The sequence below is a fragment of the Penicillium mononematosum genome (assembly GCF_028829835.1).
Source record: "Penicillium mononematosum strain IBT 11891 chromosome Unknown utg000005l:1.0-9366267.0:1.0-9372171.0, whole genome shotgun sequence".
Classification (NCBI taxonomy): domain Eukaryota; kingdom Fungi; phylum Ascomycota; class Eurotiomycetes; order Eurotiales; family Aspergillaceae; genus Penicillium; species Penicillium mononematosum.
In genome coordinates, this window is record NW_026643275.1 from 4736247 (window position 1) to 4759867 (window position 23621).

Genomic DNA, 23621 nt, shown 5'->3' on the forward strand with positions numbered 1-23621 from the left:
TGGGACCTCGTTGAATGTCATGTTTATCACTGGGCAAACAAGGGAGTGGTGGGAATCTTCTATCAGTGAGTAGAAACGAGGTTAAAGAACCTTGGAACCACTTTAGATGGGGCTATACACACCGCGCCACGTGATTCCCGCCACCAGCCACAACTGTGCCACAGTAAATTATTAAATCCACAACGGATTCGCCTTTGAAAGAAATCCAGAAATTCAGCAGCCGTAATAACGCCATCACTTACACCATGTCTCCAACCGGGAAGTGAGTATTTGCAGTTCCAGTCCTACAAGAAACACCCGCCTAACAAAACTTTCTATTTTACAGCCGCGCCGACTGGGCCGACGACGAAGATTTCGATGACCCCTCCGTGCTCCCGCCGCAAGAAGTGATCACCAACAAGGACGGCACCAAGACCGTCATTTCCTACCGCTACAATGATGACAACAAGAAAGTGAAGGTCACCCGCCGAATTAAGACCACCGTTGTCCGCGAACACGTCAACCCCCAAGTCGCCGAACGCCGCAAATGGGAGAAGTTCGGTCTCGAGAAGGGCCACGCCGCCGGTCCCTCGTTCGACACCACCTCCGTCGGCGAGAACATCATCTTCCGCCCCAGCGTCAACTGGAAGGCTAATGCTAAGGAGGCTGAGAAGGAGGGTGGCGAGAAGGGCAGCATGAAGGACCAGTTGAAGGACAAGAAGGTCAAGTGTCGTATTTGCAGTGGAGAGCATTTCACGGCTCGCTGTCCCTTCAAGGACACCATGGCTCCCGTCGAGGAGGGCACTGCTGCTGCTCCTGGTGTCGAGGCAGAGGAGGATGCAGGCGGTCTTGGTGCTGGAAAGTCCAGCTACGTTCCTCCTCACATGCGGAAGGGCGGTGCTGGTGGCGGCGAGAAGATGGGCGGTCGTTTCGAGAAGGACGATTTGGCGACTCTCAGAGTTACAAACGTATGTTCTGCCATTTTTTCTGCCTTCTACGGGCTCTACGAGCATCAGGGTCATATATTTTGGTTCGATACTGACTTTTCAAACAGGTCAGCGAGTTGGCAGAGGAGAACGAGTTGCGGGATCTCTTCGAGCGTTTCGGTCGTGTCACCAGAGTCTTCCTTGCACGGGATCGGGAAACCCAGAGGGCCAAGGGCTTTGCTTTCATCAGCTATGCGGACCGTGGCGACGCAGCACTTGCTTGCGAGAAGGTGGATGGCTGTATGTCTTCAATACCCCGTTTCGTGCTTTTCTTTCTACCAGTTCCTCAAGTACTAACCTGTTTTTCTGCTAGTCGGTTACCGCCACCTTATTCTCCGCGTCGAGTTCGCCAAGCGCACTACTTAAACTTCTTTCTCGGTTCTCTCTTACGACTTTTTGAATGGAACGTTTCCTTCTTCTCAGGCGGGCCTATATTTGGGCCGAAGCTCTTTTCCTTGTACTGTAGGACCTGGTTGATAATGATGATTCCCAAAAAGACATCCAGCATGTCAGTTACTTGCATTCGTCAGTCTATACAAAAGCAATGGTTTAGAGAAATTTTGAACTTTATACATGGTTTTATTTGTTGCTTCACGGCCGTACCTTCAGAACATCCACATCCATGGTAGGAGTGTTAATTTGCGTTTTTGATAATCCTTAAAAGGTTCTTCTCGAAGTACTTGCTCTATAATTGCTCCACGGCTACCATGGAACATCCCAAGCACTCATGGGAAAGTAACCACGTGCTTGTACGAAGGGACGGCATCCTAGAAGCATCCATGGACAAGTCTGCTATTGTTCATCGACCTGTATTTCGTTTGTTTTCGACGTGCAGATCAACATGGGGACGATCATAGTCATAGTTGGATTGGGATCCCATTGCGTTTAAGGTCTGCTAGGCATAGTAGTGCGTAATTTCCCCAGTAAAGAGCTCTAATTGCCTCAAGCTGTTAACCTGATAACAGTGCATGCCCGTAGGCGCCAAGGCCAGTCTGCTCTTTGCAAGCTTTCTCTCGCTGACTTCAGCTTGACAAATTTCCATATCTTCCACCCTCCAAGCCAAAACAGAATGGTACCCAGTTGCGGGACTCGGCTGACAACAATCCTACATGCCGTCGACGGCGAAACTGTCATCTGGAAGAAAAATGTCGCAGGCCTCGACTGTACGATCGATCAATGGCTTCAGGGATTGCGTTGAGACATCAAATTTTCTGCATCTTCGCATGACAGTGGAGATGACATCGGAAGGAAATGGACCTCAGACAACCTGGGCTTTTTCCTATTGTACCCTAGCTTCAAACTACCGCGCAGTCGCTAGGCACCCGGATGCCAGATCCCAGGGTCAATCACTAAAGTACCAATGTACAGATCGACACTAGATCTCAGCAAGTCAAACCCAGACCCAGCCTCGCCGGCAAAAGTTCTCGTGTTTAAATTTCCCGGTAACGGGATTGGGTTGCATAACGTAGCATCGGTGTTTCTTTTAGGAAAGAGTCTTGAATCGGCGAGAAAAGCTTACCTACGGCTCCGCCTTTTCGCCTAATGCTCCCCTACAGACAAGACGGGCTACGTGGACAGTGGCGGAGAGGCCGAGATGTTGTTCCCTGTAGGTTTGGCCCTAGCTCCCTCGGAACCGCTCACCAACCCACAGCGTTCTGGCATTCCCACTCCGCCACGGCGGCTTCCAGTCTGACGACCAAGCACATGTTAAAGGGCGTTCGTGACCTTCCGAAGTCTTAGTGACATTGCAGGGAATATCGGCGCCAAACAACATGATCCGCTTGCTATTGGCTCGAGGAGTTTGTCCAGAAGGGCAGTTCTTCGCTGAGAGCGTTTCGGCCGATGAGCAAGTTTTTTCTTGGCTGTTTCCTCCGTGCTACACCGGCAAGGCTTAGGGTTGGCTGAGCTACTCCTTGGTTGTCAAGGGCTGGTAGGAAATTGCCACGGGGAGGCAAAAAATCGGCCGGATGAGTTGCTGGATGAGTGGAGTCCCTCCACTGGTCTGCATCCAACGCCGTCCAAAGCATATTCGTCGCCTTACAAGCTCCATATCCAGAATTTTGGAGGACGACAGGCCAATGAGACATCCTTTTTTTTCCATTGTAATCCTTGTTTGGTTGCCTTTCCTTTCCATCCATGCCGACAGGGTCGGATACTTCAGACTGGGACTTTTTTGCCGGGAGCTTCGTGGTCGTGATACGATCTGTGCTGGCGGGCTGTAGATCCAGGGTGATCAAAGTTTGGGATGACAGGGTGGGGAAACTGCCAATAGTCATCCCAGTCTCGGCGCAAACTCTTGTCTTGACAAGGTAGTCGAGACAGGGTGAAGTGGTCTGGTAATTTCCCACAAAGCGTCTAGCCTCATTGTAGTAGGCTACCAGTACTCAGGTCTACTCTCATTGAAAGTAACCATCAATCTCGGAAGAAGTGATACACAGGTAACCGATCACAGAACCTTGTGTCCAGACGATCCGTCAGGAATTGTGGAGCCATAGAGGCCCAGGTGAACTGCTTAATCTCCCCCGAAAAGGAGAATTTCAAAATGGTACCATTGCCATTGCCAATGTGCTAGCTCGATATGGTATATTGACATGGTACAAGATGGTAGAGAATTAGGTTGATCCATGGATGTCTCGGGAGCCCTGGAGGATTCGACCGTTGGTAAAGTAAAACTTTAATCTGTCTCAGTTGACAAGGCAGAAAAGCTATTGTCTTCGGATATGAGGACTCTTTCCTTACTGGGTAATCATTGTCTAGGAATATGTCCTCCGATATGCGAGAATTTGGACTCTAGACCCAATCGACCAGGATTGACGCATTGAAGGCATTTGGGGTCCATCGGGCGTGTCGCATCCTAAGATCCTGGAGCAACAAGCATATGGGGCTGAGGCAGCAAGACAAGGGGGATAACAGTCTAGAATGACACTCATTCTCGACCAATGACCTTTGGACCTTTTTTTTTCGAGTTTCGAATTTTCTGTTGATCTAAAAAAATGTAAATACTCCAATAACACGGTTAGGTCAGCAATCCCGATTCCGGGATGTATATTGCTCTTGACCGTTGCCTAGTAGGCCGAGCAGTAGCTTTGCGTCCCCTGTCGAAGGATCGAACACCCGAATGTAACCAACAATGAAGGGCATGGCATTGATTTGCCATTGACGTGCAGGGAAGAATTGTTGCACGGGGAGATATTTTCGAGACGTCAACCTTGGAATGCACAGACTCGATGGCACGTGCCCGAAACAGAGACATCTCTAAGGCAGGTTGGCTGAGACAGTTGCAACGTCAAACTTTCAGAGTTTTCCAACTTGTAGGGTTCTGGGGCTAATCCTTGTCGATAGAATCCATAGATGGGTTCATGCATTTCCCTGAAAGTCAAATTATTATTGGCATTGGCTTCGAGGTACCTGCAGTGATCCCTGGATGTACCCACGTATCGGACAATTTCTGACTCGTTTCCCTTCCGTATCTCATATAGCTTATAGCTCTTCATATAGTGGTATTTCTTGAGCAAGTAGAGTTCAAAGTTGATATATCGAAAGGTGACATGTGGTTCACGGATAGGTTTGATAGTGTCTATAGTGTCTTTCGGGTTGCATTGTTAGTATGGAGTGCATGGTAAATGATTTGAGATTTGATTTCCGGGTCGCCTAACCTTCAAACTTTTGCTTCGAGATAGAATATAGATTGAAGCATCCATGTGGAGATATGAGACCCTATAAGCACTCAAGTATGGTGTACATAATATATCCACCAATCGAATATTCCAGGTGGATGTACATGGTACCTGGTACCTCTCCCTAATACTCGTACGTATGTAAATTTCATGTATCCCATTTCACCGCCCCCCTGCACGTGTCAACCCCATGACCGTCACCCGGGAAGGGGGAGAACCCCGAGAGTCAAAAGGAATATATCATTGCCACCCTCCTTTAACTGTGGGATACAAAGTTTGTATCGTTGATTGGTACTTTCTTACCCTGATATGGTTAATCAATCCTGCACCTAGTACCAATTTCGGTACCAGCACGGTCGTTGTGTGTGGCCTGTGGGGACCAAATCGCTGCACAACATACCCGCCATAACCACTGAGGAAATCGAATCTACTACCTTGTCCCAGCCAATCATAAGTCTGCGGGTGCTTTTTCACTGCACCTTGCCATCTCACCCAGCCTCCTGCGGGATGGTCGATCTTTTAGCCACTCATGCGGTTCTGTCGACACGATCAGAATGGGTCCACTTAGGGATCTTTTGAAGCTATGACTCCAGTCCTCTGGGTATTTCCTTCGACGGGATGGTGGAACTAGCGCCGCTCGGTTCTGGAAAAGGCTCCCGGGTACGGACCGCAACCATTGTATTCCCCACTGAGCTGCTTTAGCCTCTGTGGTGGAGATTGGAAACCCCCCCTTCTGCAATTAGGGCACGGTTTCGCAGAAGAAAAGTCGGGCTTACCAGAACTTATCTAGGTCTCTCTCGGAGTGGAGTGGATCTCATTGGGGATGCATAATCTTAAACGTGCTATTTTTATTGCTCTCATCGAGTCAGTTCTGTCGGTGTGAGCACCGCCATCATGGACAATGCATCATGCTAAATGGAACTTGTCGATCGCCTGATCATCCACTTTCTTCATGCACGAACCGCTGCTGGTGCCTCGAGCCTCCTACGGCTTAAAGGACGGAGTACTCCGACTGACGTTTCAACAAAACATTACGGAATTCGGTTAAGACTTTCTATCCGATTAGGTCATTTCCGATATTTAATTCTTTTTTTTCTATTGTTATTGGTCCGTCGTCTCCAAGTCTGATACATCAACCACCTCTGTCATGGGTCTGCATAGGTACATATCCTTGGGGTCGATCACCTCCTCTATCCTTTCTAGTTTCATCTTATTTCGCTCTCCTGCAGCAACCCGTCTGCCGGGTATTCGCACTTGGACATCTGATCCCGGGATTTATCAGTAATGGAAAACACATACAACGTGTAAGTACCGTGCCTTTACGGTCCGTGCAGTCGGCATCGGGTCCTTCTGGCGCGCAACATGGGTCCTGACCAATTGCCATACACCTTAAAACGATCAAACTGTCTGGGGCCGGTAATGATTTGATGGTACTCTCCTTATTATGGAGATACGCACCTGAACCATTTGCGCTTGACCGGGCAAAATTCCAAATTCAGAACTTAGAAAATACAAATCATTCAGGGAAAAAAAAGAAAACAAAACTTTTTCTCTTTTCTTTTTTTCCCCCAAAGAGATCATAAACAGGTAATGATAATCCGGATATCTTTCGCCGATTATGGTTGGACCCCTACGCAAACCCGCTGCCACCCATTGGAGCTTTACCGAATACAACGTATTTCACTGTCCCTGGCAGATTCTAACTCGTGGGTAAGGTCGCCTCTCGGCTAGACCTTACTAGTGATCCCTGGAGGCTTACCGGGGTAGTGGTAGGCTAATGAAACTATCTCGATGAGCAGGTAACAATCCCGAGAACGGCTTTAGATATTATAGACCGGACTTCATGGAATACTAAGTACTAGAAGATATCAATTGTAACCTTTTCTCTTATTTCCGAGGAGAACATCCATTGCATACGTACTACATCTGATCTCAATACCTCACAGTGTACCCAATCTACTTCCCCATTTATCTACTGAGCCGATATACTTTCTGCAACCTGTCAAAAGAAATCATTCAAGATCTGGGTTCTGATTTGACCTTGATCATCAAATGCCAAGTTAGAGTTGCAGAATTATAGAAGCATTCTTCCTTCTGCAATACCTGCAAGATACTTATGCCGAGACAAGAGCTTTTTTATTTGCTCACACTCCCAGGGCTGTCACACCAGATTACATCAGTTGTCTTTTCCTTTCCCCTTCTGGATCTGTTTTTATCTGTTTTATTAATTTTAATTTAGTCTTTTTTCTTTTTCTTTAAATGTTTTGCCCCTCCGTTGACTGTGCTATTATTTGTGATTATTAGGATTTTTGTGTTTTTTTGGTAGATTTTTCTTTGGCTAATTCTTTTCTTTGCCATCTTCTTTCTTTTTCCCCCCCAATCTCCCATCTTAGATCTCCTTTTGCAAACATAGATTCTGGCCCGATCTATTTCCTCTTTCCCTGTACTTTTGTACCTATGACTTAAGTTAATGGGACATTTCCCAATTAGGAAGTCATGTCTATAAATCGGTGACGCACTCCTTTGGCTCCCGGACATTCATCTACTTCCTCTTGTCAACGTCCAAAAGACCCTTTCACGCAACAATTTTACTGAGGCATACATATGTATTGCTCTTCACACTCCTCTTTATAACCCTACCTTTCCTATCTTCATTTATACTTCGCTCTTTATCACTTGTCTACTCCCTTCACTCCAGGCTCTATTACTTGCCATCTCCAAACTACTTTCTTACCGTGAGAATTGTGTTTTGGTTCATATCCAACACTAAAAACACTAAGAGGAGCTGTATTGGAGTCTTTTCCTGTGATCCTCAATAGGCTCAAAAACACCCAGAGGTATCAATCGAGTACTGTGAGGGAATTTGACTATGCAGAGTTCTTCTCAACCTTACCTAACCTCTGCTATTCTAGACATTCACTTCTTGCCACCCCAGACCTCAAGGGCCAGACAGATTTGGCCGGTGTTACATCAATTAACCAAAAGCTTCAGGGTCCTCGAGGCACCTGGCATCAGCACGCTCAAGATGAATCCCTGTAAGCTTCGCTCTCTTTTTTTCATTCCCTGTTCGTTCTGTCATGCGGTTGATTCGACATTCTTTCCTGTCTATGTCTATTTTTTCCTTTTTCTTTTCCTTTTCTTTTTTTTTCCCCCTTCCATATATCTTTCCTGTCTCTAACCTATGAATTCCCCAGCACTCCTCTCGGAGGTATTCTCATTGAACGATCCCGTTACTTCGGAGGGTGACTATATGAACGCTCATGTGACAGGGTTTGTAACGGACGAAGACGAAAGCCAGCGAGTCGGAGGTCTCGTCTCCATGCCTGACACCAACGGCGTGAGGTACCACGCACAGCAGCCTGTGATGCAGGATTTACAGTAAGTTATTTTCCATTCTTTCAATTCGGACTTGCCCTTGCGCTCCACTCGGTCAGCCTCTCGACCCCCTTGTCGCTGCGCTTCCTCCGGGTCCGGGCAGCTTGAACTTCAGTCCAGCCTGTTTCGGTACCTTCCATACCAATCTGCTGCCTGCATGTCTTTCTTCCGATGTTTTGTCCTTTTTATCTGAGCTCGTGCCGTGCCTTGACGTCCTGGCCTCTCTCGCCCCCGTTTCCATTGTCTTTTTACGCATCATGGTTTCCGTGCTGCGCCCGGACTCATATGATATCTTCTGGACTGTTTTAATTCCAGGCGATCGCACGTGGATTCATGAGCTTTTACTGAGTTCCTTACTTTAGATATTCTGGTTCGAGTGCTCTTGCAATGACTCCTCCAGACTCTTGTCCCGGTAAGCCTTCTCTCTTATATAACCTCCCCGAGAGAACTTCCTTTGACTGATGAATTGTGTAAAGACTCATTTTCGCCCACGTCTGGTCCCCTCTTCCCTCATATCTCTCGGCTTCAGCATCCCTTTGATAGAATGGCAGACTATCAACGGGTGCCAGCGCTGTAAGCTTGGCTCTACTATGAACGGTGGATGAGACTAAGGACTGATCTTTGTTCATCTAGTCAACCGCCGACTGGAATGCCTACCGGTATGCAGAGTTCAGGACATACCTTGAACTCCATTCCAGCACTAATGGGACGCAATAATTCCTACAATTCATACGCTTCACAGCGCGGAATCGGAAATATCGGCTTGCCCTTGGGGATGAACGATCTCTCCCGTAGCCATGGCTATCCCGGCACTCCTCGCGCTTTAGATGGCGGGATGGATCGATCTCAGAATAATATGTATCAGCAACCGATAGTGGAGTCCTCACAACGCTCACAGCCTCAAATTGAGGCTCCGCCTTTCGACGACACGACTGTTCTTCATACAATTGTTGCAGAGTGTGGTGGTCAATATCAGACAGTGAAACCGGATGTCCAAGCAAAAATGGGTCGAGGCCCCTTCCCGGCTGAGGGCAAGTGGACTTGCTATCGCCGCAACTACTTCGCAGTGACCTGCGGCTTTGGACTTAATCCTTGGCCTCCTACTGCTTCTCTATACATGCGCTATCCTGACCAGACCCTTGAACCAATCCGTGGATTTTCGATGGCGATTTCTGCCATTGTGAATGGTCAATATGGAGAAACTCGAGAACTGGTTCAACACACCCCAAAGCGAGACAAGCAATCCGAACGCAAACCAGGTCGTGTCGTCCTTCAACCTGCACCTCCGCCTTCATTCACAGCAACATCAACGGTTAATGGAAGTCTTTCGGGGTTTCCCCTTGGCTCGCAATCTATGGACTACAGCTCTTCCTACGCCGGGACACCTCAGCCATGCCAGCCCCCAACATCCCACGTATTCGAACGAATCCAATTCCAGAAAGCGACCGCCAACAACGGCAAGCGCCGCGCCCAGCAACAATATTACAATCTGGTCGTCGAGCTGTACGCTGAGGTTGCTAGCTCAGTCCCAGGTGAAACCGAGTGGATACAGATCGCCCGACGCCACTCCCACCCCCTGGTCGTCCGCGGACGTTCCCCTGGCCACTACAAGGATGGACGCCGGGGCAGCACGGGCAGTATGGGACCGGATGGGGCTGGCGGAGACAGCTGTGGTGTCATTCCTCACGGACTGGGCCAAACGGGTCGTTCACACATGCTCATGTACGACGCGTCTCATCGAAGTGGACTTTCTTACAGCCGACCCGATAACCGGAAAATGAATGTCACCGATCATTCCCCGCTCAGCGACAGTCCTCTCATCTCCTCTTCCTCTTCTTCTGGATTCGAGTACTCAATGATTGACACTATGGACCCCATGGATACAATCAAGTCCGACCTTTACCTCAAATCAGACCCCTATCAGGATAATACCTATACAGGGGTTCCCAGCCATCAGCACCGGCAGTCTAGTACTGGCGGATATGACCCCGTTTACTCGACAACTTATAGCCGTTACGATCCCATCCAGAATCCGCATAATCTATGCACTTAGGTTGTGGCTTTTGTTGTGTCTGTGGTTTACTTGGATTATGTTCTTTTCGTGTTTTATCTTTTTATCTTGCTATGATCAAATGGGAAAGGGTTTATGCACTGGTGCAGGGCGGCGTGCGGGATCATGAGGCCATTTCTATTCGCTGTTCTATTTTTTTTTTATCATCTGGTTTGCTAGTGGACTATGTGGCTTTGATTTATTTCATTGTGATCTATTATTTATCTTTCTTGATTCGCTTTCTCCAATTACTTGAGATATTGTCCCATTTCTATTATCCGTGTCTTGCCATTGGAAAAAGAAGCATACAGAATGCCATTAAAGACTGTCTTCAGCAAATGATGGAATGTCCTATTGAATAGGACCGATTTAATTAAGATCTGGACTTGACTAGATAATAGCATCTCGATAATGATACTCCGTAGTTGATTAGTACAACGGCCATATCATAAGCCAAATATAGTATGACAACCTCATCGAAACACAAATCTTCCAGAAACTAATCAAAACCCCTCCAATCCAGACGTCGCACCTAGTCTAACAACCAAACTCCCCGATTTGCTGCGTTCGATAGCCAGGAACCGTTGTTTGCTGCGGTCCTGGTCCTGAACTTCATCTATTGCAGGGCTACCAGCCCCGTTCTCAATGGATATGGACTTAAGCGGCCTTTGCTTTATTTTGCCTTTTTTTATTTTCTCTTTGTTTTCCTCCATCCAATCAAACATGAAGCAAGGACCGGTAATTTGCTTCCAGGACTCTTTTCATGTCCGATGACTACATAGACTGATGCCTCCATAGTAAGCAGCATGGGTTGCCCGGCTGCAGGAATGATTGGGTTGAGTTCATCGAGAGTACATGCAAGATTAAAGGGCATAATGTGGCGCTATTAATGATGTGTTTTACTTTACTTCTTTCTTTTTGCTTGGGGAGGCTCCGCGGTGAAATCAAACGAAGCAAGGTTACTATTTCCGTGTGTACTCGCAGATTGAGACGGTAACATGCATGGAGCAAGAGATTAGAGCCAATCAGAGGGTCTTGAGCGCCAGTCTGTTTGTAGGGTTTGGAGGTTGAGTTTGGGCGATATTTTGCTTTCTTGCTAGGCAGCAGAGATTTCTTTATAAGACATGGAAGTAATATAAATGATTTGAGTTTGTTGACTTTTTAATATGTATCATACTGTTGGATGTATTAGTAAATGTAAGAAATGTAAAAATCTTTAGATGCAGATCCTGATCGACAGTAGTGCAGGTGATGCTTCATTACAATGTACATCGATGTACATGTCAGCTCAGCCCTGTTTAGCTATGCGATAAAATTCATATTATTTCTCAATGTAAGTGTATCAGATGGCTTCAGTGTGACCATTTGATCTCTATGCTTGGTAAATAGTAAAATATATAATCCAATCTCTCTACCTAGGTAATTACCTAGGTAAATCTGCTCATGTGTCAAGTTAAATTATTTAAGAGATCCTCGTATCATCCAAGCCTCCCTGCACCTCGGCATATTCCGATGTTTTAAACACTCTGATCCTTGTCAATACCATCCCCTGTGAAGAGCCGGGGTAGTAACCTTACATCCGCATGCGGTAAGAGATTTGAGAGATATACGGAGGATCAGAAAAATGGGGTTTTATTGTTAGAAGACTATTTTTGACTTTAATCTGAAACAATTTCAAGTCCGGCTTGTGGTCCGTTGGTATACTATATGTTTGCCACAAGGATCCATGGATATATATATATATATATACGTATCCAAAGTATCCCGAAAAGGGAAATAAATAAATTTGTATTCTCAACAAGAAAACGCTCAGACAGTTGGGGTAGGTCCAGTATCATTGGCCGTTTACTTCTAACCGGTTGGATAGGTACTTCTGCACGTCGTACAAGGGAAGTCAGGCAAAAGGACAATCATACCTAGGTAGGCGCTTGGGGTTTTCTTATTTCTGATTCAACAGCTTGGATTGACACGCCTAATTTGGTCTTTGGTCAAGGGCACTTTGATATACTTTACTGGGGTATTGCCACTCTCATACTTCATTGGTATTTCCGCTTTATAGTATATGTACCCTGATCTACATAGCACTCCCTTAATTTCACTATCTTTTGCTAAGATTGAACATATTGACCGAAGATTCCTTTACTTCTTTACCCATCTTATTAGAACCCAACAAATAGCGTGCTATAGCTTGACCGCTGTATTTGCTATTGTTGCGGTCAAGTAGGGTACATTGTCCTATAGGCTCCTGCTCCTACGCAGATAATCCACAATCTACTTAGATACCAAATACAGAATATTTTACTCAGTTTAGTTTGTTCCAAGGCATGTTTTCAAGGATCACAAATGCAGATTATCCTTGCGGGCCCTGCCGCTGCCGCTGCCGCTGCGCCCTCGACAACTCCCTACGTCTCTACCCTTCCCATGGAATTAACGTAGTGTATAGAAAGCGTAGATCATAGATCAATGTAAGATAGATCGCAAAGGGATGATCTTACAGTACATACGAACCGTTTCCTTGCATATCTCCTTTAGCAAGCTTCATTTCACCGAGTACTAAGGTGTAGGATGTACTTTGCTTTGATCTCACTTTTCACTCTCAACTTTCCTTACTTGCAATTCTGTAAATAGTACACATTGCTGGGAATGGCTTAGAACCCCAAATATCTCCACGCCAGATGGGCCAGTATAGTGGTAGTAGCATAAAACCCTCAATGCAGAAATTACTGGCTACCAAGAATGCCCTAATAAACCCCGGGGAATGCGGTTTATAGCTCAAGCATGAATAACAAGGCGACTGTGATATAATAGCAAGGCGCAAGCCTGAAGTAATGGACCCTGGGTTGTCAGTACGACGATAATCAACCCTATCCGTCCTGAGCCAAGACGGCCAGAAGACAATCTGTGTTCTTAATAATTCATATTCAGCCCAATGAACCCGAGTAAGATATCTGTCTCTGTTGCCTAAGAAACGGAGATGGTAATATCTCTGCATGAACATCTCCGCGATCTATTACTTTGCCACCGCACTAGACTGAATAACCCTGTCCATGACATGGCTGCTCAAATATCAACCATCGCCGCTGTCTTGGACGCATTACGAGCTAGGGAGCTAGCTTCTATGTATAGTTGGCTATGTTCTAAGGCACTTGGTGTTTTTTCCATATTAAGATATGGATCAGCCTAGCTGTCTACCCCGGGGCCTTGCAATATTATCAGCCATCCAGGTAAGATGGTGTCTATATCCGTGTTCCACATCAACGGTCTCCGAGCATGGTGCTAGGTTTGTCTTACCCGGAATAGATAAAAAGCACATGACCGGTCAATTGATCTGTACGAGGTGATATTTTAAACAAAATAGCTCTTTCGGGCAGGTATATGAATGAGATCATGGCATCTATGAATAGAATAATAGTAGAATCTATCTATCGAGACTGGCATGACGAAGAGTCAATACCTGGGTATAGATCAAATCCCTGATTACCCCAATTGATGAGCGTCGATCTTTGGGATGCACAAGATATCTCTCAAGGAAAAGGGTCCCTTGTGCTACACTTTCAGTGATATCATAAAGCTAAGTTTCGAAACGATACTTTTAGAGCTGGACTACTATTGTATGCCCATTTGAGGCCTTGTTGCTCCAAGAAGCTTATGACATAAGGTGCTTTGGTGAGATTCCCCATTACCTTGGAAGAATATGACTTCCCTAAATACGTCCCATTCAAGATTCTGTGGTATACGCAATGCGCATCAGGGATCAATTCAAATATTCGAGACGAGTAGAACAGAAGCTAACCTAGACATACATATTCCAAATAACCCTTAGTCTATGACCCCATGATCAAAGAATGCAAAAGCAGGACATCCCATCATCTCAAAGAATCAACAGCAAAGCCCAATCCCAACTGGACCAACTGTCCCTCGCATCACTTTCCCAATCGGACAAAATAGAAAGGTCGGAAAGTAAAATCGACTTCTATTGGCCGCTTGCCACAACAACCAACATGTCACGATCCGGACCAGGCTAAGCAACGATCCACCCTCTCGGCCGCAGCAATTCTTCCGAGCCACAGGAATACCCAACCAATGCCCCAGACAGGAAAAATAAATAAAAACGTCCGCAAGTAATGCTAGGCAAGAAAGATGGCCGCTGACTGCAGCAGGCCAATACTTCCCTGCGCTGCGAACAGGGCGGTTGGAGCCAGGGTCGTTGTAGCCGCACGGACAGGCGTGGGCGTGAGCGTGGGCAAAGACAGGGTGAAGCAAGAATGATCAGGCCATTCCCTGTGGTCTTTCCGATGGGGACGTGCGCAGATCAAGACTCAGACATAGAACCGGGGGCGTCAGCCACTGGCCATTGACCACTGCTTGTTTGTTGTTTTTGTCTTGGCGAGACGCACGAAGACAAGACAAACAGAAGCAGTGGCAGGGTGGTGGCTATGACCGCTTTCTAGTACGTACATAGTAAGTTACCTTCCGGCTCCGACGAACCGGGTCCTCTTTTGAAGCCCGGAGTCCCGATATGCTGAGGATTGATAGACGGGTGCGGTATGTAGGCAGACAGTTGGATGCTTAGACATCGGGCACGAGCACGGGCGCATGGAATTGCAGCAATGCAGCAATCGCAATCGCAATATTGCAATTGAGTTCCTTGGGAGGTTGACTCAACAAGATAATCCAGGGAAAGACTTCCTTCCATACCAGCCCGGTAGTCTACAACCGACTGACTCTCCCTCCTCTCTCCCTTTCCTGACCAGTCGCGTTCAAGCCCATGGTTCCGTAAGACTGCATCCATGACTCCCGTATATAATCACAGCCGACCAACAGCAGACCCCGTCGTCCATCCCCATCACCAGCTCATGGGTTGATCACATGAGCTCCCAGAGTCCCGTTCTCGAGCCTCGTCTCCGTCGACTCCTCAATTGCTCAGTTCGTCCGGTTATCCGATGTCTTCTCTTCTTCTCCTCCGACACGCGACACGCGCACTGCCAGCTTCCGATCCAGCGCATCCTGCTCCTCCTTCGAGGGTTGCATGCCCAATGCGTTTTCTACCTGCGGTGTGGTCCAGAGTCCGATGCCTGCCCAGGCCATGACGCCGATACCGAACAGGGCCCGGGTTTTGGGGGTGAGGCCGCGGTAGGAGCTGTGAAGCTTGTTAGTTTCTGACTTTCTTTCTTTCCTTGGTCGTGGTCCGGGCGTTGGTGTATGCGGGGATTGGTCGGTTTAGCTGTGTGACATACCTCCAGAGAGACATTTGGACTGGGAATGAAAGTATTCTAGTCTTTGAGGGAAATAATAATGGGGCAATGTGTTACTTGGCTTTTAGCATGCTATTTTGATGAGAGAGAGTCACGTGCAGGTATCTACACTTTCGGTCACGGGATTGTTTGGTACCTGAGGCTAGCAAACTCTATGTAGTTACTTCGATTTGTACTAGTGCGACGGGTTCGAACGAATGTCTTTTTGTCCGCCGCTAGGTCCTGTCAGGTACCTAGACATCCCCGGGTACTTGTGGATTACTAGGGGGTGGTGTAACTGTGGCTGATAAATGATGTACCGAGGTACTTTGGACAGAGGCACTGCTACATGCATGTGTACTTGTACTTTTGTGTGTATGACAGTTCTGCTGCAAGTAAATGACTACATGTTCCCAATACTTTGTCTTTCAGAGGGACTCCATTCTAAGCACCATCGAAGAAGATTACTGTAGAATAAGATGAGGCTCCAGGGCTAAATATGTAGATTAATAGAAAATCAATCTGGCCGATGCCCAGGAGTCCATGTCCACATTGATTACTATGTCGTTTACATCGTGGCGGAAATAAAAACATGTCACTAAGAGCAAGACTCGGGAGAGATGTAAACATAAATTAGACAGTGAAAATAACAGAGAGGGTCTCAAAGCGCAGGCAAATACAGCAGGGAAAAGAAAAGAGAAAGAGAAAATGAAAATGAAACATGAAACTAAGAAATCAAGTGGAGCAGCTTGACACGCTTCTTTTACTTCTTGCCGTAGGCCTTGGCGATTTCGGACTCGTAGCGGGTGAGGATCTTCTTGCGCTGGAGCTTTTGCGCAGCGGTCATGAAACCCTAATGCCTTGTTAGTAAAGTTCGAGCTCCAGATAGCTTGAGAATCACTTACGTTTTGCGGAGTCCACTCGTCGTCGGATAGCACAACACCGTTGATAATCTCAATGCCCCGCAGGCCACCCGCGCGGCCGGCGGCCTGCAGCTGCTGCAAGACGATTCTGTTGAGCTTCTCGTCATGAACGAGGGACTCAAGGGTGTCACCCTTGATGCCGTGCTCGTGGGCAACCTTCTTCAGTGCCGCCTCGACGGGGACGATGACCGCGACGGGCTTGTCTTGATCCTCGGCAGCGTAGACACAGATGTTGCCAACCACCGGAGACGAGCGGTAGACAGACTCAAGCTTCTCCAGAGCGATGTATTCACCGTTCAGGGTCTTGACCAGGTTCTTCTTGCGATCGATGATGTTAAGGTGGCCGTTGCGATCGAACTCGCCAATATCACCGGTCATGAACCAGCCATCCTCAGTGATTGCAGCCTTGGTCTCCTCCTCATTATCGTAGTAGCCCGTGGTCACACTGCCACCGCGGATGAAAATCTCGCCCCGAGGCGGGGTGTTCGAGGTCAGGTATCCAGCATCGGGGAAGTCGACGAGCTTGACCTCGATGGAGGCGGGAATCTCACCCAGAGCGTCGGGATTCCAAGCCAAGGGGTCGTTCAGGGCACCCATGGCAGAGGTCTCGGTTAGACCGTAGCCGCTAATCATTGGGGCGATAGCCATTGACAAAAATCTCTGGGTTTCCTTGGAAACTGGGCCACCACCGTTCATGACGACGCGGAGTCTGCCTCCGGTTGCCTCCTTGAGCTTTTTGAAGACAACAGCGTCCAAAACCGAGACACCCAGGTTCGAGCCAGGGAAGCCGGTGGACATGAGGAAACTCTTGGCTGACATGGCACCCCAGAACATACCCTTGACCAGGAAGTTGGCCTTGTTTAGGTTGGCCAAGACACCCTTCTTCACTGACTCCCAGACGGCCGGGACACCGACCAGAACGGTAGGCTTGAACTCCTTGATGTCGCCCAGGCAGTTCCGCATAGAGGCGTCGGACAATGTTCGGGGGTTACCGTATCCCATGGTACCACCCCAGAACAGGCACAGGTTCTCGAACATGAATTCCAAAATGTGAGATTGAGGAAGGTAGGTCAGGAGGGAATCCGTGTGGTTGATACAAGGACCGATGACGGCGTGAACACCAGCAGCTATTGCGATACATTAGCTTAATAAACAGTGGTACCGGGGTTCTCTCTAGCTTACTAGCAGCTATCACGTTGGCGTGGGTCAATGGCACACCCTTTGGAGGGCCTGTTGTGCCCGAGGTGTACATGATGCAGCACAGATCCTCCGGCTTTGGGGGCACAGGTTCCACGGGGTTTTCCTCGCCCTGCTTGCGCAAATCCTCAATGCTCTGCACATTGATGTGGATAAACTCGCTGTGTAACTGATCAAGAAGCTTCTGGTCGATTTCCGTGTCATCGTTGTAGATAATGTGCTTGATTGAGGGCACGCTGCGAAGGATGCTGATGAGCGACTTTAGCAGGCTGGGGTCGAGGAAGATGGCAGTGCTGCCGGTTTGAACGATGGAGTGCTTTAGGCCTTCCTCGCCCAGGGTATCGTATGCGGTCACAATAGTCACGGACTGAGAGGCAGCGCCTGTAATAGTAGGTTAGTGGGTTTGTTTTGCGCGTCGCGGAGGAAAATAAGGGTAAACTAACCGTGTGACATAGCCAGCCAGTGTGCGCTATAAGACAATCCAGTCAGTCATCCTACCTCGAATCTCTTGGGAGGCGCAATGTGTCTCTTACCTCGTCGCACCGTAGAGGTGGATTCTCCCGCCCTTCTCGAAGCCCAGCTTGCGGAGACCGCTACCAAGCTCCAGACAGAGCTTCTCATATTCAAGGAAGGTCTTGTAGGTGTAACCACTCATTTCAAAATAAGTCCACTTCTTGTCGACCTCCTGCTCAACACCATCCACGATCTTCTTGACCTTCTTGTTCTCCACATGGGTCTTGATTAGTCGGCGACTGCCGACAGCTTTGGAGTTGCCAAAGACTTGAGCGGATCGGCGCATATTCTCATAGGTGGTAGAGACACCTTCGAGTGTCGTAATGAGGCCATCCTTGGCCTTGGGGTGTCGACGGGGGATTGTCTCACCGGGGACGCGCTCATATCCGGGCGCCTCGACCGAGAAGGGGCCCTTCTTGACCATGCGCGGTTGGATGTGGACGTTTTGCACTGACATATTGACTGTACGGCTTGCTCAAGGGGAAAAACGGAAGGAGCCGGGGGTACGGAGGATACTCGAAGGAAAAGATCCTCTACTCGAGGGGGGGCGGAGGTTAGCTAGTGCGGGAATAGCGCGGAGCTAAGAATGGGGAAAGACACAAGAGCTGTAGGAAGCTAGAAGAAGCTCGCAACGGGAGAACTGACCAAGTCAGGGAATAGATGGGAGTATTAGTACGATCTGAGCATTCACCTGGGGGAAGAAGAGGAGTAAGTTCGTGGAAGGTTGGAGAGGTGGCTCGGCAAATGACGCAGGAGGTCCAAGGTCCAAGGTTTTTCGGATATTCGAGTACTTTGGACTCGCACGGAGGCCTTTTTTGCTTTCTTTTTTCTTTGTATTTAATTTGTTTAATTTATTTCTCAAATGCAAGCATTTAATACATAATCTGAACTTGAATAAATAGTATTAGGCCTGTGAAGATAGTATTTAGCTTTTGACGTCCTATTTACCCTGGAGATCAGTTCCCGTTTTCCCTTTCTGTTGGGAAACCCAACAAATTTTAAGAAGTCATAGCTTTATACGGGGTATACGGGGAACTATACAATATACACGGAGTACGTAGAATTAGAAGCAGAGTAAATAGTATATATACGTATGTAGCCATTCTAAGTATACTTTATATTTGTATTTTGTATTCTGCATTCTGCATTCTGCATTTTATATCCCATTTACATAGTTATATCGCTGGTCCCGTGATCCCTCTAAAAACTGTATCCAAAATATTCCAACCCATAGAATATCCCTAAAACATCCATGGATATCAAATCATGGACCAAATCATCGACCTACTTTCCCAGGAAGAGGTCATCGACATGGATGAGGGTACGCCACCCCCGCGATATCCCAAGTCTAGCCACTTACTGAACTTGCTATAGAATCATTCCTCCTCTTCGCACAAGACATCCCAAGCAACAACCTGGGGATGCTCAATCCCCGTGCACCTTCAGTAGAGATCTCTATCAATGGCAATGAATACACAGTCCATCAATCACCATCATTACTCTCCTCCCATCGAGCTGGGGGAACTACAGGCGCCGGTAAGTACGGAGTACGGACTCCGGTACGCATACAACATAGGAGCTCGCATGATCTGCACCAGTTCCTTTATGATTTGTCCCCGGAATCCCCAGAGACACAAACCCAAGCACGGACTTCTCCGCAGGTCTTTTACCCGAGTCCGAAGTGCCCAGACCAGGCCCGAGGGTCGAGGCGTTCAATCGTCCTATCCGCTGTTTTGTCTGTGCCTCGGCTCTCGGGGTGAATGTCTCATTTGACTTGGACCCTAACGCTGTCACATTATGCTTTTCTGCCCCAACACGAGGTCGAATTGTCACCTGCTCTGCTATCCCTTGGCTTTTCCCTTGTTCTTGCCTCGGGATACCTTGGCGACTTCCCGACTTATCCACAAAAACATCACCCGCTTTCACGATCACTGCCCTCAATAACGGTCCATCCCGAAATTAAATATGTACTAACCCTGCAACTAGTTCTTTGGAAAATTACCCCCTTATTCGCAGAATGGATAACCAATCCCGCAAACCCGCTCTGGACCAACGCCATCCTCAGCCAGACCTCGACAGTGGCCGAACTCGGCACCGGGATCTCTGCACTAGTCGCGCTCGCACTGGCGCCCTCAGTGCGCCACTACATCGCCACAGACCAGGAATACGTGCGCAAGTTGTTCCGCACGAATCTTGACGCCAATGCGTCCGTCTCTGTCTCTTCTAGCAACAACAAAGCAAAAGGCAAGAGCAAGGGAACCAAATCATCAAAATCAAAGCCAAGCTCGGCCGCCAAGCCTGTCGATAATATCTCCTTCACAACGCTGGACTGGGAGACTGACCAGGCTGCCTCACTGAAGGAATGTATGGATCCCGACGAGGCTCATGGCCGAGATGGAGAGGAAGGAGAGGAAGATAAAGGCTTCGACCTCCTCCTTTCTTGTGACTGCATTTACAACGAAGCACTCGTGGCGCCGTTTGTGCGCACCTGCACCGAGATCTGTCGACTGCGGCCGGCGTATGTGGCAGGTTCTGAGGAATCTCGCTCGCACCGCAGGCCGACTGTTTGCATTATCGCGCAGCAGCAGCGGTCACCGGATGTATTTGAGACTTGGCTTAGGGAGACGATGCGGGAGTTTCGGGTTTGGAGGTTGAGAGACGATGTGCTCGGGGAGGGATTGAAGAGCGGGTCTGGATATTTGGTACATTTGTTATTGCTGAGGGATAAATAGGATACAGCTGTAGATACAACATAAGTAGATATGGGTGGCTCTGGGTATATGTGTCGGGGGGATGTATGTTGTCTAGGTACTGTATATAGTTAGCTAACTTAAGAGGCTCAAGCTCCCCCCTTACCTAAATCATCAGGTACAACTATGGAGAGAGATCTATGGAGACGTTGAGGTGCATGGTGAAATGCGAGATGAGATTGCTGAGTAGTTGAAGATGCTAAGCCACAGACTATGAAGTTTGACAACGTACAGTGGGATAGCGAGATTGTTTGGAAGAACACTTAAAGAGTGTTTTCAGAGTAAGGACGAATATCTCGATATGTTGATATCTTTGGGAGACCACGACTAGAAAGCATACAGACCACCGACGAAGCTTGCCGGTGTTATTAGTAGCGGATTAGAGGCCTACACCGTCATGACAGCTACTACACGTATCCTTACCCGAAGAGCTCGCCCGGACAGCTACCAGAGGAAAGCATGGTCCTATAACCATGAATCAAGTACACAACGTCTGCTGGTTATAGATGTTCTTCATCAATTGATGTCGGAATTTGGGCAAATACTTGATTTATTTGAGCAATATGAGTTGTAATAGATATCTTGAAACACCTTGACCCATTTCCTGCATTGACAGCAAACAGCCTAAAACGGTACTTCCAGTTATACAATCGCTTGCCGGCACAATCTCCTGGTTTCGTATTCTAATAGATGTGGATTTCGCAAGTTCATAGGTGCAATAAAAGCAAAAGTCGCTTTTGTCTACCTCAATAAATGTTACATAAAAGGGACATGTCTTCTGTGGTAGATACATAAGATGAATTCATGCTCAGTGTGGAACTAGCCGAAGCATTATATGATGATAACGCTCTCCTAAATTCAAATGGAATGAAACCTTGGAAGGCACCAGGACCACCCAGTATACCGAAAGGGTATCTATAATAAGTCGAAGACAGCATTTCTAAACGCCACATACAGCAAGAGATATAGGAGTAACATGATGCAATTGATTATCATATCGAGAGCGCTGGTATCCGTAGACGCCCAAGAAATTATGTATGTGTATATATGTATAGCCGGCGGGAATCGACATTGAAGATAAACATTACTCCGCAAGGACAGCATCTAAGGCTCCGCATTTTCTTTTTCCGCCGCAGGCGAGAATTCATACTTGCGCTTCGACGGCACAGACGACTCAGTTGGTGTAGGAGATGGACCCTGGACACCAGATTCTGACGGTGGAAGCGTCGCCAGCGCCTCTCTGGGTTCTGTCTCCGGCGTGCGGTCAATAATAGACGAGATGGACTGCTTGGTGGATCCGTTGACTGCATGCTTGGGTGGTGTTGCTGCAGCGGAATCGATAGGAGTGACCTCTGCATCGGGCATGAACCGTTCTAGAACTTCGGTTTTGACTCGGTAGGAACCCTCGCGCTCCAGCTCACCCTCGGACTCCGAGTCCATGTCCTCGTACTGCTGGTCGCCGTCGTGGTCCAGTGGAATTGAGCCCGGCGGACTTCCTTCTGCTGAGCCCCGGTGGTTGTTCATGACTGGTGGGAGGGGAGCGTTCGGGTCGTTGACTACACCGCAGACTTCGAGGGCGCGGGACTGGCTGCCCAGGGTGCGGTCTTTGTGTTTCTTGGTGAGATGGCACATGAAGCCGTGCAGGGTGACGAAGTCCGATTTCCCACAGCCGTGGATCGGACAGGTGAGATATACTAGGCTTCCGTCTGAGGGCCGTTTCCACAACGCTCGCCCGGATGGGTCATGGGCTGCTGGTCGGCCGTGGCGTTCGCCCCATGCCTCTACATTTTTGATGGTGTATTTTTGCTTGCGGCGGATAGAGCCGCTGTGTATTGAGTCATGGGGAAGCATTGGGTGTTGATGCTGAGATGGTGGGGGAGGCGGGGGAGCTTGATGATGAGGTTGGGCGTGCATATGGGGTGGCGGCATTGAGGGGGGGTGCCTGAGATGAAGGTGGAAGGGGTGCTTGACGGGGCTCGGGGGGACTCTGCTGCTTGAAGAAAGCCAATGTTGTTGCTGCACTGGTCTCTGATAATCGGCGAGGTTGTGTGGGCCGTAGAGGCGGCGAGTCACCCGCGGCATTGAGCCCCAGGCCCATAGACTCTCTCTTTAACTTTTTGCGTTGTCTTCGAAGGTCCTGTGAAGTTTGGTTTAATATCCGAAATCCTTAGATGGGTATCAAAATCCGTCTTACCTCTTCCTCTGCCTCGGCTCGCTCCGTCATTGCTCGAAATTCCTCGTCTTCATGCTTGCGCATTGCCAAGATGCGACTACGGGTAGCGTTCCGGGCCATTTCCTCGTGCTCTAGATGCCGGAGTCGAGCTTCAATATGCTCCAAAGAAGCTGGACTGTGTACTGGCGGTACTCCTGGTGGGGGATGATGCTCATGCATAGGCGGCGCGAAATGACGGAAATGGTGGCTCTGCACCATCTGCTCCGGAGGTGGCATTTGGTGTGGAGGCGGATTCGGATTCATGGCAATGGGATGATAGCGAGGAAGATGGTTGACGAGATGGCCGGGTATACCACTATCTGGGCCAGAGTGATGCACCGGCGGTGCAGTTGTCATTGTTATGGATGGAGGTGCTAGAGGTTATACAGTTACCCTCCACCGGAAGCTGAGGAGATGAAGAAGTCAAAAAGGGAAAAGAAGAAGAAAAAAGGAAACAGGATGAGACAAGGATCGAAAGGGAAGACCCATCTCCGATCTATGGGTCGACGGTTTGGAAAGGATTGACATACAGACCTTGGAGCTAACTATATTCTATAATAAAATAGGGAAAAAATAATGGGAAAAAAAAGAGTGATAAAATAACTAAAACAAAATAAAATAAAATAAAAATGTCAAATTATTATAATAATAGAAAATAAGAAATGACTCTTCCACTAGCGCGACCCTTCTGCACCCCCGTTATCTTGAAAATTCCCGTAACGGCG

At 48.1% G+C, this 23621-nt stretch overlaps 8 protein-coding genes across 8 annotated transcripts; 3 read left to right on the forward strand and 5 right to left on the reverse strand.

The window, feature by feature from the left end:
- Positions 1-245: 245 nt before the first annotated feature.
- On the forward strand, positions 246-1331 carry tif35 (translation initiation factor eIF3 core subunit g; the record flags this gene model as incomplete). Its single annotated transcript, XM_057296730.1, has 4 exons — positions 246-262; positions 326-947; positions 1034-1205; positions 1279-1331. The coding sequence occupies 4 exons, from the start codon at positions 246-248 to the stop codon at positions 1329-1331; spliced, it is 864 nt and encodes a 287-aa protein (XP_057144612.1).
- A 739-nt stretch (positions 1332-2070) lies between these two features.
- N7519_009958 (uncharacterized protein) lies at positions 2071-2739 on the reverse strand (the record flags this gene model as incomplete). Its single annotated transcript, XM_057296731.1, has 3 exons — positions 2071-2176; positions 2489-2583; positions 2611-2739. The coding sequence occupies 3 exons, from the start codon at positions 2737-2739 to the stop codon at positions 2071-2073; spliced, it is 330 nt and encodes a 109-aa protein (XP_057144613.1).
- A 10-nt stretch (positions 2740-2749) lies between these two features.
- N7519_009959 (uncharacterized protein) lies at positions 2750-3241 on the reverse strand (the record flags this gene model as incomplete). Its single annotated transcript, XM_057296732.1, has 1 exon — positions 2750-3241. The coding sequence occupies one exon, from the start codon at positions 3239-3241 to the stop codon at positions 2750-2752; it is 492 nt and encodes a 163-aa protein (XP_057144614.1).
- A 4582-nt stretch (positions 3242-7823) lies between these two features.
- N7519_009960 (uncharacterized protein) lies at positions 7824-10070 on the forward strand (the record flags this gene model as incomplete). Its single annotated transcript, XM_057296733.1, has 4 exons — positions 7824-8020; positions 8380-8429; positions 8494-8590; positions 8651-10070. The coding sequence occupies 4 exons, from the start codon at positions 7824-7826 to the stop codon at positions 10068-10070; spliced, it is 1764 nt and encodes a 587-aa protein (XP_057144615.1).
- A 4920-nt stretch (positions 10071-14990) lies between these two features.
- N7519_009961 (uncharacterized protein) lies at positions 14991-15318 on the reverse strand (the record flags this gene model as incomplete). Its single annotated transcript, XM_057296734.1, has 2 exons — positions 14991-15207; positions 15305-15318. The coding sequence occupies 2 exons, from the start codon at positions 15316-15318 to the stop codon at positions 14991-14993; spliced, it is 231 nt and encodes a 76-aa protein (XP_057144616.1).
- A 746-nt stretch (positions 15319-16064) lies between these two features.
- Positions 16065-18391, reverse strand: faa4 (long-chain fatty acid-CoA ligase FAA1; the record flags this gene model as incomplete). Its single annotated transcript, XM_057296735.1, has 5 exons — positions 16065-16154; positions 16207-17351; positions 17407-17802; positions 17865-17890; positions 17955-18391. The coding sequence occupies 5 exons, from the start codon at positions 18389-18391 to the stop codon at positions 16065-16067; spliced, it is 2094 nt and encodes a 697-aa protein (XP_057144617.1).
- Positions 18392-19200: 809 nt separating this feature from the next.
- On the forward strand, positions 19201-20666 carry N7519_009963 (S-adenosylmethionine-dependent methyltransferase; the record flags this gene model as incomplete). Its single annotated transcript, XM_057296736.1, has 3 exons — positions 19201-19255; positions 19309-19470; positions 19921-20666. 3 exons carry the CDS (start codon positions 19201-19203, stop codon positions 20664-20666), a joined length of 963 nt encoding a protein of 320 aa, XP_057144618.1.
- A 1122-nt stretch (positions 20667-21788) lies between these two features.
- Positions 21789-23253, reverse strand: N7519_009964 (uncharacterized protein; the record flags this gene model as incomplete). Its single annotated transcript, XM_057296737.1, has 3 exons — positions 21789-22705; positions 22758-22821; positions 22879-23253. The coding sequence occupies 3 exons, from the start codon at positions 23251-23253 to the stop codon at positions 21789-21791; spliced, it is 1356 nt and encodes a 451-aa protein (XP_057144619.1).
- Positions 23254-23621: the final 368 nt, after the last annotated feature.